Source organism: Aptenodytes patagonicus, chromosome 1 (assembly GCF_965638725.1).
Source record: "Aptenodytes patagonicus chromosome 1, bAptPat1.pri.cur, whole genome shotgun sequence".
Classification (NCBI taxonomy): Eukaryota; Metazoa; Chordata; class Aves; order Sphenisciformes; family Spheniscidae; genus Aptenodytes; species Aptenodytes patagonicus.
In genome coordinates, this window is record NC_134949.1 from 201171092 (window position 1) to 201188565 (window position 17474).

The 17474-nt window shown below is 35.0% G+C and overlaps 1 protein-coding gene across 5 annotated transcripts in view; it reads right to left on the reverse strand.

The window, feature by feature from the left end:
- NBEA (neurobeachin) overlaps positions 1 to 17474 on the reverse strand; it is a 516384-nt gene that overhangs the window by 351086 nt on the left and 147824 nt on the right. For all 5 annotated transcript variants that reach the window (XM_076364262.1, XM_076364263.1, XM_076364261.1 and 2 more), the window contains exons 11-17: positions 16683 to 16791; positions 14113 to 14265; positions 13372 to 13540; positions 4306 to 4385; positions 3466 to 3528; positions 3260 to 3357; positions 1194 to 1286 (exon numbers count right to left, since the gene is read on the reverse strand). In XM_076364262.1, coding sequence (XP_076220377.1) covers positions 1194 to 1286; positions 3260 to 3357; positions 3466 to 3528; positions 4306 to 4385; positions 13372 to 13540; positions 14113 to 14265; positions 16683 to 16791 — 765 coding nt within the window. The remainder of the gene's footprint in view (positions 1 to 1193; positions 1287 to 3259; positions 3358 to 3465; positions 3529 to 4305; positions 4386 to 13371; positions 13541 to 14112; positions 14266 to 16682; positions 16792 to 17474) is intronic.

Genomic DNA, 17474 nt, shown 5'->3' on the forward strand with positions numbered 1-17474 from the left:
CTCACTTTTCTTTTTCTGTAATGTTGCACTGACAGAGTTTGCTACTTGATTTACTGGATAAGTGATAAATTTTTTAAACAAATGTACTTATTTGGACACAACCAGGCTTCTGCACAAGTCAAACCTTCATCTGGTCTATCTTACTTAATTCAACTCCTATCAACGTAAATGATTTTTAGTAAGTAATTTTTGAAAAGCCCTTGGAGATTCTCGAGTGGACTGTCAATTTGCTTTATTAATTCCCAGAACACTATTTGGCTTCCTGGATCCCAAAAGAAAAATCCCATTTGGGAGCATATTCTCAGCTAACTGTCTCTCAATTATACAGTCATACTTTATTGATCTTACTGAGAAAAGCATGTCTAGCAATACCACATTCTGGCTGGACTCCTAGCTCCTTTCCCTTCTAAGGAGGTTTTACATGATGATGTCTCTTGTGAAGCACACGGTTAATTTTTATACTGCACAGTCTCCCACTGGAATATTGTTGTGGGTTAACCCTGGCAGACAGTTAAGCACCACACGCAGAAGGGGAAAAGTGAGCAGCAGCAGATTACACAGCACTGCATGCTTTTTAATTCTTTCTTAACACCAAAATTTGGAAGAAGAGACTAAGTACGTTTATTTCGTGTCACATTTTATATGTGAATATTTCTTGCATAGAGGTAGGTATGTCCTTACCTCCTTTTTTAATGATCATTTACTTAGTCTGTTTGCTTTTCCTTCTGAAAGTTTCCCATGTGAATAACATTTTTCTATTTCATTTTTCCCATCATTTAAAAGCTATTTTTAGAAGTACTGCCCTGAAACTCTTATTGCAATGACACTGAAAATTCCAGCAACAAATTTCCGATGACACTCACATGTTTCCTATTATCCTTAGCTGAACACATAATACACATTTATAAAATGTATTTTTGGAAAATGTTTTTCAATCGTTTTAAGACTTGAATTTCAGCATATCATATATTTGGCAGACAATCACTGTATATTTTCAGACACCACAGTAGTAAAAAGTTAACTGGAAAATTAATTTTATCCCAATGTATAAAGGTGAAAATATTAATCAGAAAACCTAACAATTTTAAGTAATTCCTAAAGACTGTCAAAGAATATACAGTAATCATGACAAAAAGACAAGAAGAATTGTGAACTTAAATACATCACTATAACAATTTTAAAACCACACTTACTTATGACCCAAGTGTTTAAGAAAATATCCAAGAACCTTCAAAGCTTGAACCCATATACTCTCGCTTTTGGAAGCCAATAATTTATAAATAACTCTAAAAAAGAAAAACAAATTCAAAAAGTTTTTTCAATTTATTACTAAACTTCACATATATAGATTGTATTTCACTGAACAGGGATATTTCTTAATAAATAAAACTATAAAAATAGCAATTTACACAAAATGAAAGGATATACTGAAAGCACCGAGCACAGCGCAAGAGTTTGATTATGAATTCTTTAGGTTACAGACATGGTGTCTTCTGGTTCAGTTTCATGCTTTGTAACAGAAAGCGACAACCTTCTGTCATACCTCTACCTTGGAACAATCAAATAAAATAAAAGACAGTCTGAGCAGTTGTAGCTGAAGACAAGAGAAGCAGATTGGAGCACATAAGGTCACATCCTGGAGTTTCTTGGAGTACCTGGATGCTCCTGAAAATCTGCTCTTATTCTTAAAAACCCTACTCAGTATCCTTTCTACACAGGATAGGGTACCTGCATTTAATCACAGGATATTTACACTGAAATCTCATTGGTCAAAATTAAAATATGGCAATATGTTACACAAAATCCCATATACACCTATGAAGCTGCATCCTCATTGCATCAAAATTTGAAGTAGAAAAAAAATACACCCTGTGCTTTTAAATCCTGGATTACAAAAGGCCTCAAATTTAACTAATTTAATTTATTACTTATTTAATGAATATGATTGGTTTAAGCACAAATTCTACAGTCTTTCAGAAAGGAAACCAGTCTTGATTTGAAGACACCAAGAGACAGAAAACATTACCCCTTCCCCTGGACTGTTCTTAAAAAAATTTTTAACTTGATATTTTAGTTTCCTTTCTGAATTAGCTGAGCTTCAGCTTTTAGCCATTCTTTTTGCTCTTTCTGCACTAAAGAGTGTTTTAGCAGGCAGTATCTTCCTCTTTTGAAAGGACTTATGCCATTATCAAATGTCCTCTGAGGCTTTTGTCCTCTGACAAGCTAAGCAGATGAAACCCTAATTCTATGTAAGGCATTTTTTTTGGACACTTAAATGTTGCAATTCTGTGCATTCTCACCACTTTTTCAACACAGACTTTTAAACACAGAGACTGCACCATCAAACAATTTTAATATTGGTACCACAAATGTTACATAAAGGTGTTTTAAATCCTCTAGATCGGTCTTACCCTTCTTCGAAAGGTGTCAGGAATAGAATTCCGTCTGAATACAAACTATAGGCAGGAAACAAAGTCCTAACCATGAGTACGAGTCTTCCCTTCAACTAGCATTGTCATTCAAACAGTTTTAAATACAAGTATTTGCACAAAGATCTTAGTATTTTGGCAAAACAAAGCCTGAACTTATCAGGAGGTAGATTCCCGCCCCCGCCCCCCCCCCCCCCCCCAAGTTTTACAAGCCCCTTGCATTTTCCAAAGTATTTTCAGAACAGCAGAAAATAAAATTCTATAATAAATATTAAATTATTAACATGAAAATTATTAATCTCTGGAAAAAATTGCATTACCAAATTAGGCATATGAAAACAACAAATATACCACTTCTCTGGGAATTATCAGTTATTAATTTTACTGTCAAACAGACAAACATATGAATTTGACAGATAGCTTTTTTAATCTTTTCAGAGAGAATTTGAGAGGTTAGGGCACAATTTCTCTTGTTTTCCTCTTCTTCCCTCCAGACTATGTTAAACATCTGAAGACAGAATATTCAAAGTTATTCTGAGATAGATACTTGGCTTTTTGATGCATCTTGTTAATTACATATTCTATTTGAGATTGAGAAGCAAGTACAACAGTACATTTACCTTCAAATATCATAATGATAACCTTAAGTGGAAAATTTTTTCCTCCAAGCTATCAAAACCACTCTGTTTTTGACAAAAAATATAGCCTAAGTTAATAAAAATTTTAGTTTGAAAGATCAGCAAGTGTGATATTTATATGAAAAAGAAGCAATCTGGAGAGTGATGATACTGGAACTACTTTTAAGATATTTTCTCACTTCACTGTCTTACCGTATCCCATTTCTCTGATCAAAGGCAGGTATCATGGATGCTGGATGTTCGGACATTAGTGCCACTAGCAGCTGCAGCACATCATGAATATTTTCATCCTGTATGACAAGCATCAATGTTATTCTACAAACTAACCTCAACAGCAGGCTTCCCATAGAGCTGGTACAATTGGTTACAGTAAAAGATAGGTAATTACAGAAATGTACCTCATGCATTGTTAGTAAGTAATTTAATATGCTCTGCAGTTCATCTTCTTTCACTCCTCGATCCTAAAAAAAATAAAAGGAGCAGCATTATTCAGAGAAAATACATTCTTTAAGTTTGGCTCAAGAAAAACTTGGACCAAGTCAAATAATCCTACAATTTTTTCTATTTAAACTCAAAAGACTAAATTCTCTCTTTCATTCCATTTCTTTTCCTTACCACACTGACAGTTCAAACCAGCATGAAGTCAGCCCTCTATTCCTGCTAGAAAGGATTCTTACAGTGTGGGCCTTCAGATACTATAAACCATTACTGCCACTCCTCCAATCCCTGACACAGAACAGAAAAAACAGGAGGAATAAGCCAGGCCAGAAAATACTGGTTTTCAGTCTAGTCTCAAATGACAGATTATACCTAAAGACTAGTGTTCAGCTGTAACAGAGAGAAAGAACCCTAGAGCATTTCAACCAGCGGTAGAACCAAAAAAAAGGATAAAGCAATAACTAACTTAACAACTGCCGTTACCTTTTTCATTTGACCAAGCAAGCAACTATCTACTATCATATAAAAAAAGCCCAAATACCTGAAAGGTTCTGTAGTGTCATATACTATTTCTGCAAGTATATTTAATAAAATATAGATAGCATAGTTTGGTGAGGTTAGTAAGAAATATTGTACAGATTTACTACCTTTATGTTGATTAGAAGTACGTGCATGAACATTAAAATTAACCAGAAACAGATACAATACCTGACAGCTATTACATATTTACTACTGTGAAAGATCCTATTACATGTATATAACAGATCTCAATGTTTTCCATCTGGAAGAGACTGTTTTACCTTCAATATAAGTTGTTTCAAAAAAAGCAGCATAAATGCCCTTAGTGATATGATTTCTTTCTGTGAGGGCCGAGGACCGTCTGGAAGAAGCAAAATATACCACTTTTAAATATAAACTAATTCCTTGAATGACTGCAGCTTCTTAAGGAAATCACAGCTCCTACAACAGATTTAGTATTCTATTCATTATATAAAAGTTCATCTTTGCAAAGGATATAATTTATAACCTTTCAGAATCACATTACAACACTAATATATATGTGATGTTTCATTTTGAAAAAAAGAAATCCTTTTTTTTTTTTTTCTTAAACAAAGGCACAGAAAGATGAAAGGTAGTAATCAGGTCTAGACTCACACAACTAAATTAAGGTATACGTTCTGTAGGTGTCTTCATATGAGCCAGGAGTTCAAATCCCAATATAAGCAACTATCTTTATTGACTAGATCTACTCAACTGACCCAATGTCAGTCCCCAATTCAGGATAAAAATTATTAGTTTTGTTGACTACCTTGAGTTGAATTCCACTGAAAACAATGGGAGTTTAAACACCTAGTACAAGCTACACTGTGGACATGTAAACTTAAAAGGGTCTGAACACAAAGTTGAATCTCACCTAAAATACATGGTAACAACTTGGAATAACTAAGCCACTATGTTAAATACCATCTGAATGATCCAACAGAGGAAGGATTAATGAAATATTAGTGGTGGCCATTACCTGTGGCAGAAACTGAAGCTATTTAACCAAAGAGAAACTACCATCTGAAGAAAATATTAAATTTAAACCAGAAAAAAAAAAAATTCTGTAATCCATAATATTTTAAACAATTGTGCTTGAGGAAATACATCAGGAAAACAGAAGTAACTAAAAAATTGAACAAGAAACAGAGCCTGAACTATATTCACTTGAACCTTGCTCTATTGTATTTTCCATTCTCCTCTTTCATACATAGTTAAGGTTGAACTGGAAATTCCTTTGTTAAGTTCCTACTTTTCAAACAATGTGTGTCATAGACAGTTTTAAATTTTGCACAGGGAAAATAAATGCAGCTTAATTTACTTTTTCTTCAACCATTTCATCTTATGCTGATAAACACATACCAAAGCTTAATAACACTCTATGTCTCAGTATTATTTCCAATCCAGATGAATGCAACCTTTTAATGAAATTTTTTTTATAGTCTCCGGTGCCACTCTTTGAAGTGAAGCCACTGCTGTACACAGTAATTCAAGTTTGCAACAAGGGCAAACCTGAAGGTAAGTTATATTTGTTTGATTAGCAGGAAGAAAAAGAGTTTTCTTCCCTGTTTAGGAGTGGAGAGAGGAGAACTGGGTACTTTTCAGAAAGAAGCAAATAAATCTCAACAACCCTCCACCATCATATGTAAAAACAGTAAGGATATTGTTGTAAAAAATCTATCATATAGACTTTAAAGATATAGGAAGTTTTATATCCATACATTTTAATGGCACCACGAAACATCTATTTTCCATTGTAAAAACAGAAGTAAGTTGGATTTTTTGGTACTAGCTGCAACTACGTTAAATACTGCATGTGGTTTTTTGGCAATGGTGTGCTCCTAGCCAACAGCTTTTTTTTTTCCCCTAATTCAAATGCAGATTCAACTCTAACTGCATCACAAGAATCTGTTTCTTCGCACAACTTCTTCCCTCCTGCACCTTACTGGGATTCAATATCGGACAATATCAGGCCTAAAAACTGAGGCATTTTGTCTTTTCTGGAAGACTGTAATTATGGAAACAGAAAACAAAACACAGGCAATGGGGAGCTCTGCAAAGGATTTCGGTAACAAATTTTAAGGAAGGATTACAAAAGAAGATATCTCAAATTAACTGGGAACCTGTTCAAAGATACCCGAGTTTCATGCCTCTTATTCACATACCCACCAGTTTCTCTGGAGATGTGTGAGAACCCTGTTCTTCAGCACACAAAAGATACAAAAGGAGTTGTTGCATGCAGGTTATATGCCTCCCTTATCCCACACCAGATGAGTCACTAAATCATTTCCTGCTTTTAGATTCTTTATGTATGTATTTATTGCAGATAGCACATGATTTGCTCATGTTTTTTTTTTTAATATACACTGATAATGAGAGTTAGCCAGCTTTATCCAGACAAAAATAAATGAAAAAAATTTATCCAATTCATCCTTGCAGCACAGAGCAATTATAGGGGCATAAAACAGAACTAATTAAGAGGGAATAAGTAAACATATTCACAGAGTAAAGTACAATCAGTACTGGTGTAAAAAACTGATTGGGAACTTTGAATAACAAAAATAATGATTTCTAACCCTGTCTTTGGAAATAAAACATTGTGTTATCAGTTCTACAAGCAACCAAACGCAACATTCTTCCATCTGGCTTTTTTATGTGTAAAAAGCATGATTTTTCTACTCCTTAAATTAATAAAACACGATACACACAGCATAATCTGATCTCCACGCATGCATAAATCACATCACATGTTATGTGGACCTACTTTTTATCTTACTGTTGCAAAGCTCATGAGAACTGAGTTCCACTCTAACCCAGCCCTTGAAATAACTCTGTGCAACTTCTTCTATCCACAAAAACTACAGTTACTTTCTCCTTATAATAATTTTCATAATTCCCACTTTTCTAGCTCATGTTCAAAAATGTTGGACATTAAAAATGTTGGACATTAAAAATGTTTTTGAAAACTTTTATTTAACATGAGTTAACTTGGACATCAACAATCATGCATTCTCTAGCAGGAGGCAAGATACTGCTCATAAATGTCCATTCAGAGTAAGAGTTGGGAAGCACACAGGAAACACTAGTAGAGAAAAAGAAATGCTTGGCCAACGGCTCAACAATGAGCTACACTACTCAGTAGCCTGAAACTTAAATGCGCATTTCTCTCATACAACAATGAAGTTGCGAGTATTTCACAGGGATGCTCCACAACAGAGTCCAAAATTACAATACATTTCTGAGAGCTGTTAACACTGAGCATTCTACGTTATTTTTTCTTAGGGAAAAAACTCCACGATGTTTAGTTTAATTTTCTGTTATTGCCTTCATTTTATGGTCTCTTATTACTGCACCACTATTAGTCCATCAGTATTTTCAGAGAATGCCATGCAGTTGGTAAGTAATTCCAATGAAGGTTTTTCAAGGCATAAATATCCTGGTGGGCTCTAATAAGTTCTTTCTTAAATTTACAAAAAATATACATCAAATTAATTCAGCAACATGGAGAACTTTTTTTAAAGTGCATAAATGTTTTATCTTTCTTTAAAAAGGCTAATAAGGAAATTAAACTACCCAACAGTTAGTAGACATCCAAAGATGAAAACAAAAAAGTGTGTTTAAATTTTTCTCCATTGCTTTGATATTAAAAATATGTGTGTTTTGTCCCTTCTGAAAGACACTGACAGCTTGGCTTTTCTTCAAATGTCAGTCTAGTATATATTTTGAAAAGACGAAACATCAAAGAAGAACGAAGACTGGTAACATAACGCTAAGTTGTCTCTGGCAGCTTGAAGTATTATCATTGAAATGCAACATCTACCGTAGCAAGATAAAGAGTTAAATCTCTCCCCACTTATACTCTTATTCATTCCCAAAATCCACAAAAGGAAATAATTATGGAAGGAAGTAATATATTAAATAATTTTTACACAATCGCCTGCTTCACTGTGTCTTTAGATACTGCAACTGTTGGGCAACCCTATGATCTTCTCCCACCTTCACATCTTATTCTGTATCATTTAACAAAATGTTAAAGGCATGCATGTGGCAAACCAAGAGAATAGCTATAACCGTAGTTCAAGTGTAAAATGTAAAACAGTACAGTTTAGGGATTCTTTCTTGTGGAAGTTGGTTTGACTTTTTCTGCTCTTCCTGACATGAGAAGTATTTCACAAATTTACTTTTAATATGATCTTAATAAAACACAAGTCACTTTTGTCCTGCCACCTATTTATAACTGGTAATTTAATTTAAAAAAACCACAAACACAACACAAAAAAGAAAGTAAAACTCATAATTTTAAACAGAAAACTTGCCTCCACTATGTAGATCTATATCTAAAATGCAAAACCTACTAAGAATAATTATCAAGCAAGCTGATAAGTATACATTTTGAAAAAGTGTTTCTAATACTTCAGAAGGAAGCAAAACACTATGAATTTAGTATACTGAATCCAAGAAGAAATACCAGTTTGAAACAGGAAAGCAGTAATGAAAGAGAAGGTACAAAACCAAATTTGAAATAAATATTTGAACCTTTTAAATAATTCAAAACATTTACACCTCCTATTTTACAAGCCGAATACTAGGAGAAGCAAGGGGGAAACTTTCATTTTTTAAGAAAACAGCATTAGCCAAATGGGAAGCTTCAATATCGAGCTACTTTGGCTTTAAACAAGGTATATTGAACTGTCAGTACAGAAAACTCATCCACTTTGTGCTTTATTAAGACAGGGGAAGGCAATAAAACCTTGAAGCAGAGTAACTGTCTGCGAGTAAAAGTAAATCAAACTACTAATATTAAAAAGTGTTTCAGTATCTCCGCATAAAAAATGATATGCCTAGAGGACAAGAAAGCATCACACTACTAAAATGTCTGCATGAATAAGCTTACTTTCTAATATGACAGCAAATTATTTGAAGGCACTGTAACACATTCAGTCAAATTTTGGATAGTGGCAAGATTTCCATTAAAGTCTTCTTCAGAACTGAAAAGTCTGATGTCAGGTTAGCTTAGAGTTTCAGTTGCCTCTGATAAGGGAATATCATATGCCATTTTCTCGCATTATGACATTTTTCTGTTTCTTACAGTAAAATTACTGCTCATAGACAATGGGTCCTGTTCTTTCATTTTGAAATATCAAATGCTACTTAAAATGCAACATTCACATAATTGTATTTTTACAGTGTAAGTTTCTTACTTTTACAAACTTCTTTTTACACACTATTCTACATTTTAACAAATTATAAACTTTCTGGCTACATGTGACAGTAGTGGCTGCATGCAGGCTAATAAAAATCAACACAAAAACAAAATCCTGGAACAGTTAACTTTTTCTAAATATTAGGATTGGTGAAGTTATGAGTTACTGAAAACAGAGGTGGAAGGAAAAAAGCATTAAGCATATTAACCACAGCTACTTATAGTATTATAAGACTATAAGCCTGAATCAGCCACACCTACATATCACATTGGCAGACTGCACTTAACATTAAAAGAAAGGGCATCTGGTGAAGAAAAGCTATGTAATATCCAGGTGATTAAACAGGAGTTTTATCAATTGAAAATAATTAATGTGAATTTGATAAAAAAACTAATATGAAATTAATATGAAATTAAATTTAGCAACACCACCTCAGCAATTATTATATTTCCACAGTCATTTGCTTGCAAATCACCACAGTTATTACAGCTGTATTAGTCAGAAGCAGAGGCTACCTGTGAAATAATAGCAAAAAAAGTCCTAGTGCTGATTTGCATGGAGAAAATTCCACACCTATGCTGGATTTGCACATCCATTACTATGTCACTGATCTTCCTCCCTGATAAGCTGCCAACTCAACACGAGGAAAGCTGCTTTTACAGACAGGAAAGAGAGTACTACAAAATACTTTCTTACAGTTGTATCAATTACATAGGACTTTCTGCAGCCTAAGAAACAGGGAGGAAGGAAAAGGATAAGGAACAAGGAAGAAAGTTGAGATTAACCTTTAAAAAAGTCAAGTTTATCTAGAAATATAACTAAAGAAAAAAAAGGAGAAAATTCAGATATAGTGGATAATAATATGTATTTTAAAAATGTGCATGGCCTCACAGGTTATCAAATGCCTTCCCAACTACTGTATGAAGGCCTTAGTAACTGTGATTTTTGTTGTCATACTGCTACACCAAACAACCAGTAATCTGCACTACCTGATTACTTCTCAGGGACCTACCTGGTTGCCTTCCTGAGAAAACCAGAATATTGTCTGGAATTGACACAAATGAGAAGAGAATGTACTATATCCTTAAAATCGGTAAGAATGAAAGAAAAGATAGGGAAGTAAAACAGCCATATGTGTGCTAATTTAGAGTTAACTGATTCATTTCTCATTCCTAATTCTGTGTCCTTGTGTACTCCATGCCTTCTGTTCAGATTTTGATGAACACCTTATATATTTTTTTTCTATCTATTCAACTGGCATGACACATACAAATACTCCAAAAATACACCTAACTGCAGACAGGCAGATCTGGGCAAGACAAAAAACAAGCCATACCTCCTACAGAAAGAAATGTCACACAGTTTCCACAAAAGAGCAAGCCTAGCCAGAGGGAAGTCTGTAATACGCAATACATTTTCAAAGTGTTGTTAGGTACTAGTATCATGACACAGAAGTACAGGAAATATTTAATTAAACAAAAAAAATGAAACCCAAAAAGAATTACAGCAATAACAAGTAGACAATATTATCAAACTTACAGTCTCAAACCTGTTGAGCAATTTTCCAGGTCTCTATGGAGAGAGAGACCAAACATGGTTGAGACTTGGAAACTTTACCTCCCAACAGCTGGTCATTCAACAGTCACAAATACAGTGTACGTATTATAAGCTGATCAGCAGAGTTTTTTACAACCTAATTCCTCACTGAGCTTAGGTATGGTTAGCTTGTCTGATGGTAAAACTGTACCTATGCAGCACGACAGTATAACCCTCGACAGTGTAGAGCTCTGAAAGCATGAAGCTGGATAAAGTCAGTCCCAGTGTAGGATTCAGCTCACCCTAATTTCAGCCAACTACAGTGTAGTTGCCAACACGTGAGACTAGCTTCTAACCTTCCACTGAAGTCAATGGAGATCTAATCAGTATAGCCAATAGAGTCTAGAAAGCAACTACCTTTCAAACTAAATAGTTCTCACGGCTCTGTCGACTAGGGGTAGGACACAGCTTCCTGTCCTGGTTTCGGCTGGGACAGAGTTAATTTTCTTCACAGTAGCTAGTATGGGGCCATGTTTTGGATTTGTGCTGGAAACAGTGCTGATAACACAGGGATGTTTTCGTTACTGCTGAGCAGTGCTTACACGGAGTCAAGGCCTTTTCTGCTTCTCACCCCACCCCACCAGCGAGCAGGCTGGGGGTGCACAAGAAGTTGGGAGGGGACACAGCCGGGACAGCTGACCCCAACTGACCAAAGGGATATTCCATACCATATGACGTCATGCTCAGCATACAAAGCTGGGGGAAGAAGGAGGAAGGGGGGGACGTTCGGAGTGACGGCGTTTGTCTTCCCAAGTAACCGTTATGTGTGATGGAGCCCTGCTTTCCTGGAGATGGCTGAACAGCAGCCTGCCGATGGCAAGGAGTGAATGAATTCCTTTGTTTTGCTTTGCTTGCATGCACGGCTTTTGCTTTACCTATTAAACTGTCTTTATCTCAACCCACGAGTTTTCTCACTTTTACCCTTCCAATTCTCTCCCCCATCCCACCAGGGGGGAGTGAGCGAGCGGCTGTGTGGTGCTTAGTTGCCGGCTGGGGTTAAACCATGACACCTCCCAAACATACTTATCAGCGTGATTTGACATGCGATAAGGTATCCAAAATATCTACACAGAACAAGCAGATTTGCCGCAGGATGCACAGGACACCTGCATCCTTCTGAAAGGCAGGTGGGATGCCCCACAGAGACTAAAATGATGGTAGAAACCCATATTCAGGCAACTGACTTCTGCATTCCACTGTCTATAATCAGCAGACATCTAGTTCAGATGGAAACACTTTCATTGTAGGTACCAAAAATGACCTTATCTCCATTTTGGCAGAGAAAATCCAGAATCAGTGTAAGTGGAAAATATATTTTATCATGGATAAAAATTTCACACTAATTATGTAACCACCACAGTTAATTTTCATAATCTGATATTACAAACTTTTCATTCAAATGAACAGAGAACAAAAATGGTGTGCTTTTAAAGCAAATTTTAGTAATTTTATGAAGAATATCATTCGTCTAATATTACACTATGAGAGAACTATAAATGAGGTCCCAGCTCCAACAGCAGGTCTTTCTGTGAGCCTCAACAAGTTACAACTTCACTGCCTATTAAGATACATAATCTAGGATAAGAATTGTTCCTTTCATTTTTATTTATTAAAAAAAAAAAATTGAAGAAAAACCCTATGCATACTGCTCACTCACAAATGAAGAATTATCCAATAACTTATATGTTATATATGTCACATTCTTAAATATTTGGATATGTGACAGCACTAAAACATCCCCCAATTATTCAATTTCTCAGCATGACAGTAATAGTTACAGAATAAAGATAATTAATAAGTTCTCCTATATCAATTAATTTTTAAGAGACTTTCAGCCAAATCCTCCCTGCTTTACACAAGTAGTCACCTAAATGTAATGACATTACAGCTGGAGTGTAAAGGATTAGAATGATTTGATGCTCTGGTTAATACACATCTGTTTCATGCCGTGTTTAGCCTGTGTGTATTATTGTATTTTGGTTTTGCTGTCATTCAATGCTTCCTGAGCTAAGCTAAGCACGTGTCTCTAAGCGAAGTTAAATCAATCTCTATTTTATAAGGAGAGAGAAAAAAATATTATTAAACTGGAAATACAGCTTCAGAGATCTCAGCAGCGAGAACCAGAAGTTTCCACTCTGTTTTCAAGGTCACTTAACACTACTAATCATTCAAACCCCACAAAGCTTTCTTTGGCATATGAAATACACTTAACGTTTCCTCTCTGTTACAGAAGAAGAAAAATCAGTGATTTTAATATGTTTCCTAAAGTATGCCCACATAAGTATATGCTATGCAAGTGAAGACCAGAGCTGGAATCTTCTGGGAATACATATAAACATAAGGAATTATCATCAGAGGTGTATGATACACCAAAAGTACTTGCATAGTCCTTCTCCTGTAGACCACTGGTACCGATTATTGCCGTTACCTCCTTGTCTACATGTCCAAGGAGCTTTCACACATTTACATCATAAATCTTCCTATACAAGAAATACTTATATTTTCTTTCTTATGCATTGTACTTACCTAATCCTTTAGGGGTAATGCCACTGCTATCAGCAGGATTAACCACCCAGTAGTAGTATTTCAGCGTGTGCATTAACTGCAGTACTGTTCCTACTCTGCGTATAGTGTTGTAGATGGTAGCAGTTCCAATGAATTCAGCTGACAAGTAGGTATACAAAGACAACTGCACCTGCAGAATGAAATAATTATCCACATAAATGTAAGTTATACATTAATAACTTTAATTTGTAGATTTTTTAGGATTTATTTTGGATAGGATATAAAAACCTAAAAAATAATTACAAACAACTTAGGGCGGGGACTGGACTGACACCTGGAACGACCTCCAGAGGTCCCTTCCAATCTAAATTTTCTATGATTCTATGATTTATGTCACAACAAATGTACTGGTTTGTTTTCTAATTTGGCTTTTTATACTAAAAGTATATATTACCAGATTTTAGGACCATGCCATTTTTCACTTTGGTCCACATTCCTCAGCTGTGATTATTTAGGAAAACAACTAATTCATTATCACCAGAGATGAACAATAACTTTCTACAGTTTTTATGAAACCAAAATACATGATTTAATTTGAAATGAAAGTTTATCCTAATGTGTAAAAAAAGATATCTTACTTTTTGCTTACAATTAAAAATACATACTTTTATGCTTAATCTTTAGGAAAACAATGTAACGCAGCCACCGAAAAAGGGACTGAGTTTCTGTAGGAGTTATAACATCATTCAAGTGTACAATTACCTTTGCAGGGGTATGTATCCAGATAGCAGGATTAAAAAGGATGTGATCACATAATTGCTTCAGTAAAGGTGCTCCATGTGACAATCCATCCAAATATTTCGCAAATGACAAAAATTGTTCTAGAACTGCTCTGGTTATATGAACTCTAGATGACTGGGGAAAAATCAGAAAGAACAAAGAAAGAAAAACCTTCTTCCTTAATATACTTACAGCAGAAATATAAAGTGATATTTTCACCAGACTCATCTTTACTAAATACATGCAACCTCATATGTTTTTATGTCATTGAATATGAAAGCAAAGTAAGAAAAAATATCAGCAAGTTATACTTTCTAATAATATTCACAGTCTTTCTAATGGCTACATTTAACAGGTTAAAATATTCATCAATAACTGAGGTTAAATCCTTTTTTTTTTTTTTCTTTTTTCTTTTTTGTTTTATTATAATCCAGTCAGGATTCTACATTTTACAGCACAGTGCCTTGAGAACTTCGTCTGAAGTCCTTAACTCTTCTTCAGTTAATTATGTGTCTTACTGAAATTAGGTTTCTCACTATGTAAACACACATTACTGGAAGACTTGCTTTTGTTCCTTAAACATAAGTAGGTATTTGAAGGATTGGGGTTCAAGGTTTCCTCAAATTTCAAGAGAGTCCTTCAGTTTCATAGCATATGCTATAAAATCACTGTTGAGAGCTGCTCCTATGTAGTAACGTGGCATGCAGACTTTGACAAACTTCTTTATACACTAAGTTAACAAAAGGAACCAATAGGAAAAACCACTAAACATCCTTCCCCTTGCCTTCCCTAAAAAAATGCTCCGATTACTTTTAATACTGTAAGTACAATCTGGGAACACGCAGATTTGTTATTTTTAGAAGTGAAGTCCATTTGTCAGTAATACAAGTTCAGCCTGGATGCTGAGTTTCCTTTGGCTTGTACATCACAATTCACAACAAACAGTCTGCAACTAATAAGAACAAAAATGTTATTCTGAAGTTCAAGTCAGAAAAGAAAAAGCTTTCTTCCTCTCTGAAGTATTTGATCACATGCAAATGAACAACAGATAATTTACAAATAATAAAATTGAGCCTGGCTAGGAAACAAAAGGATTTTTTCCTGCCATGTGTGCCAATTGAATATAAACATATACTGAAAAAAATAAAGTATATTCTTTTAAAAAACTGCAGCTAAGGAGAATATAGCATAAAAAACCCCAGAAAGTGGCATATGCTGTAAAAATTATGTTGTGATAGAATCAATCAAAATCCTTTAAAAATTCACATACCCTGAGTTTACTGATTGTAGCAGATGTTAATTAGAATAGTACGCAAACTTTCTTTTTTAAATTCATGTACAACATTCTAAATTAATGTATTCAATATGCATAAACCATAGTGCTCTATTCAAGAGCGAGGGACTCCATGAGGGCTCACTAGCCTGCCTGTATATAGCTTACAGAACTGGAGCTAACAGCTTTGTAAATTCATTCCGGTTATGTCACAAGAAAACCTACCATTGGGAAAAAAAACACCTTAGACTAGTTCTTTGACATTCTAAATCACACTTGCTTAGTACAGAAAATATAGAAGCATAGAAAATAATCTGCTTTTAGGTATTACTTCAGTGAAGGTAAAGTCCTTGTACTATAAGAACGTATTTCCCTAGCTGAAAATAACATAGGGAGCAAAATGAGAGAAATTATTTATAATTCATCTTCAAAATTCAGTACAGGTGAGATTATCGTTATATAATTTCACCATCGGACAACACAAAGTTCTGGTCATAACTTGTTCTCAAATGATTGTTATACTGACCTCATGCTAATGAAAAATACAGTAGCAGACATTCAAGAATGTCAGAGCCATGAGATTCAACCATAGGAGTATTATTATTTTAGTACAGTAGTTTGTTTTCAGATTATTAAATCACAGTAACGTGAGGGCTTTGGGCCAGGAGGCAGATAATGTCCCTCAGACAAGCATCTGAACTGAACCTCAGTTTTGTGGTAACTGCTCATCATGTCTGAAAACAAGCAAGTAAAGGGAATGCCCCCTGCAACAGTTTCTTTCAGAAATGAAATTATTTTACAGTTTTTCTTCTTCAAAACACAGAGCAACTATTTCAACAATTTCAGAACCGAGCCACAGAGGATTAACTTAATTTTTATTAACATACACAAAAAAGAAATTTAAACCTAAATTACGATGTCTGTGATATGCTTGTACAAACTGGGAACAAAAGAACTTTCCTAAACGAGAGTTTGGGGGACAGAGAGTGGAGGAACACAAATGAAAATACATTAAAGTGATTCACAAACAGATCTAAAGTAAAAGCATAAATTAGACAAACAGGATCAACTCCAGAAAACTGATTCTTTGAATACTGACATATAAGAGGATAAGGAAGCTGAAAAGATTCCTGTAGACAACTTGTAAGTATTACAAATCAAAAATATCTCATACCACAAATATATTTTATTCCACCAGTCCTTTGAGCTAAGTGACTGAAAATACCACAAAGACAGTAGAAATACTAAGAACAAAGATAAAAAACCCCTCCAAACATACCTTTTCAAGGAGGTAGCCAATGACTAGAAAGCCTTTTCCACCAAGCATTTGTTCTTGCATGGCTACTGAACTCTTAAGAAGCTCAACCAAGAAAGCCAATAGAGTAGCACTGCATGTAAAGAACAAGATTTTTTTTTAATTACAAATGTAGAAAAATCAATCTGTTACATTCTCAGTATTCACCAGCTATTAAGTGAACAGAAACAGGCTTAAAGTGGTGAACAATTCCTTGAAAGAATACAAATCTTACTTTTTCTGACAAATTTCTCCAATGTTTGTTCACACATTACAACAATAGGAGTGAGTTCATATTCAAATAGAAGTGCAAAATCATTTTGTCAGCTCTCCTGACTTGACCAGAACCATCCCAAGTTTTAAATATCCAGTCCTGCAACTTGCAGTTCTAGCCAAAGGTTTTGCAGTTGGAAGAGGCAGGAGATGATGAGTGGGATCCAGCTGACAGCGCTAGAATGATGCAGGCAGGGGCCGTGTCAACCATTTTACCATCCAGACTAACTGCTAAACAGCAAAATCTGCAGCCACTAGGTATATCATCATTCCACACTTTCAGTCCCTGGAGTCACTACTACCACAGAAATGAGGCATAAAATGGCTGAACATGCATGTGGGCAACAATGCCCGCCACAAACCACAGTAGAACATCAGGGTGAAGAGCTTCATTCATACTTTCTCCAGACCAAACATGAGAATAATATCTAGGCCTGACAAAATAAAGGCTGAGAATCACTTTTGTCCAGTTAGGAAAGCACAGAGAGACTCCAGAGGCCACAA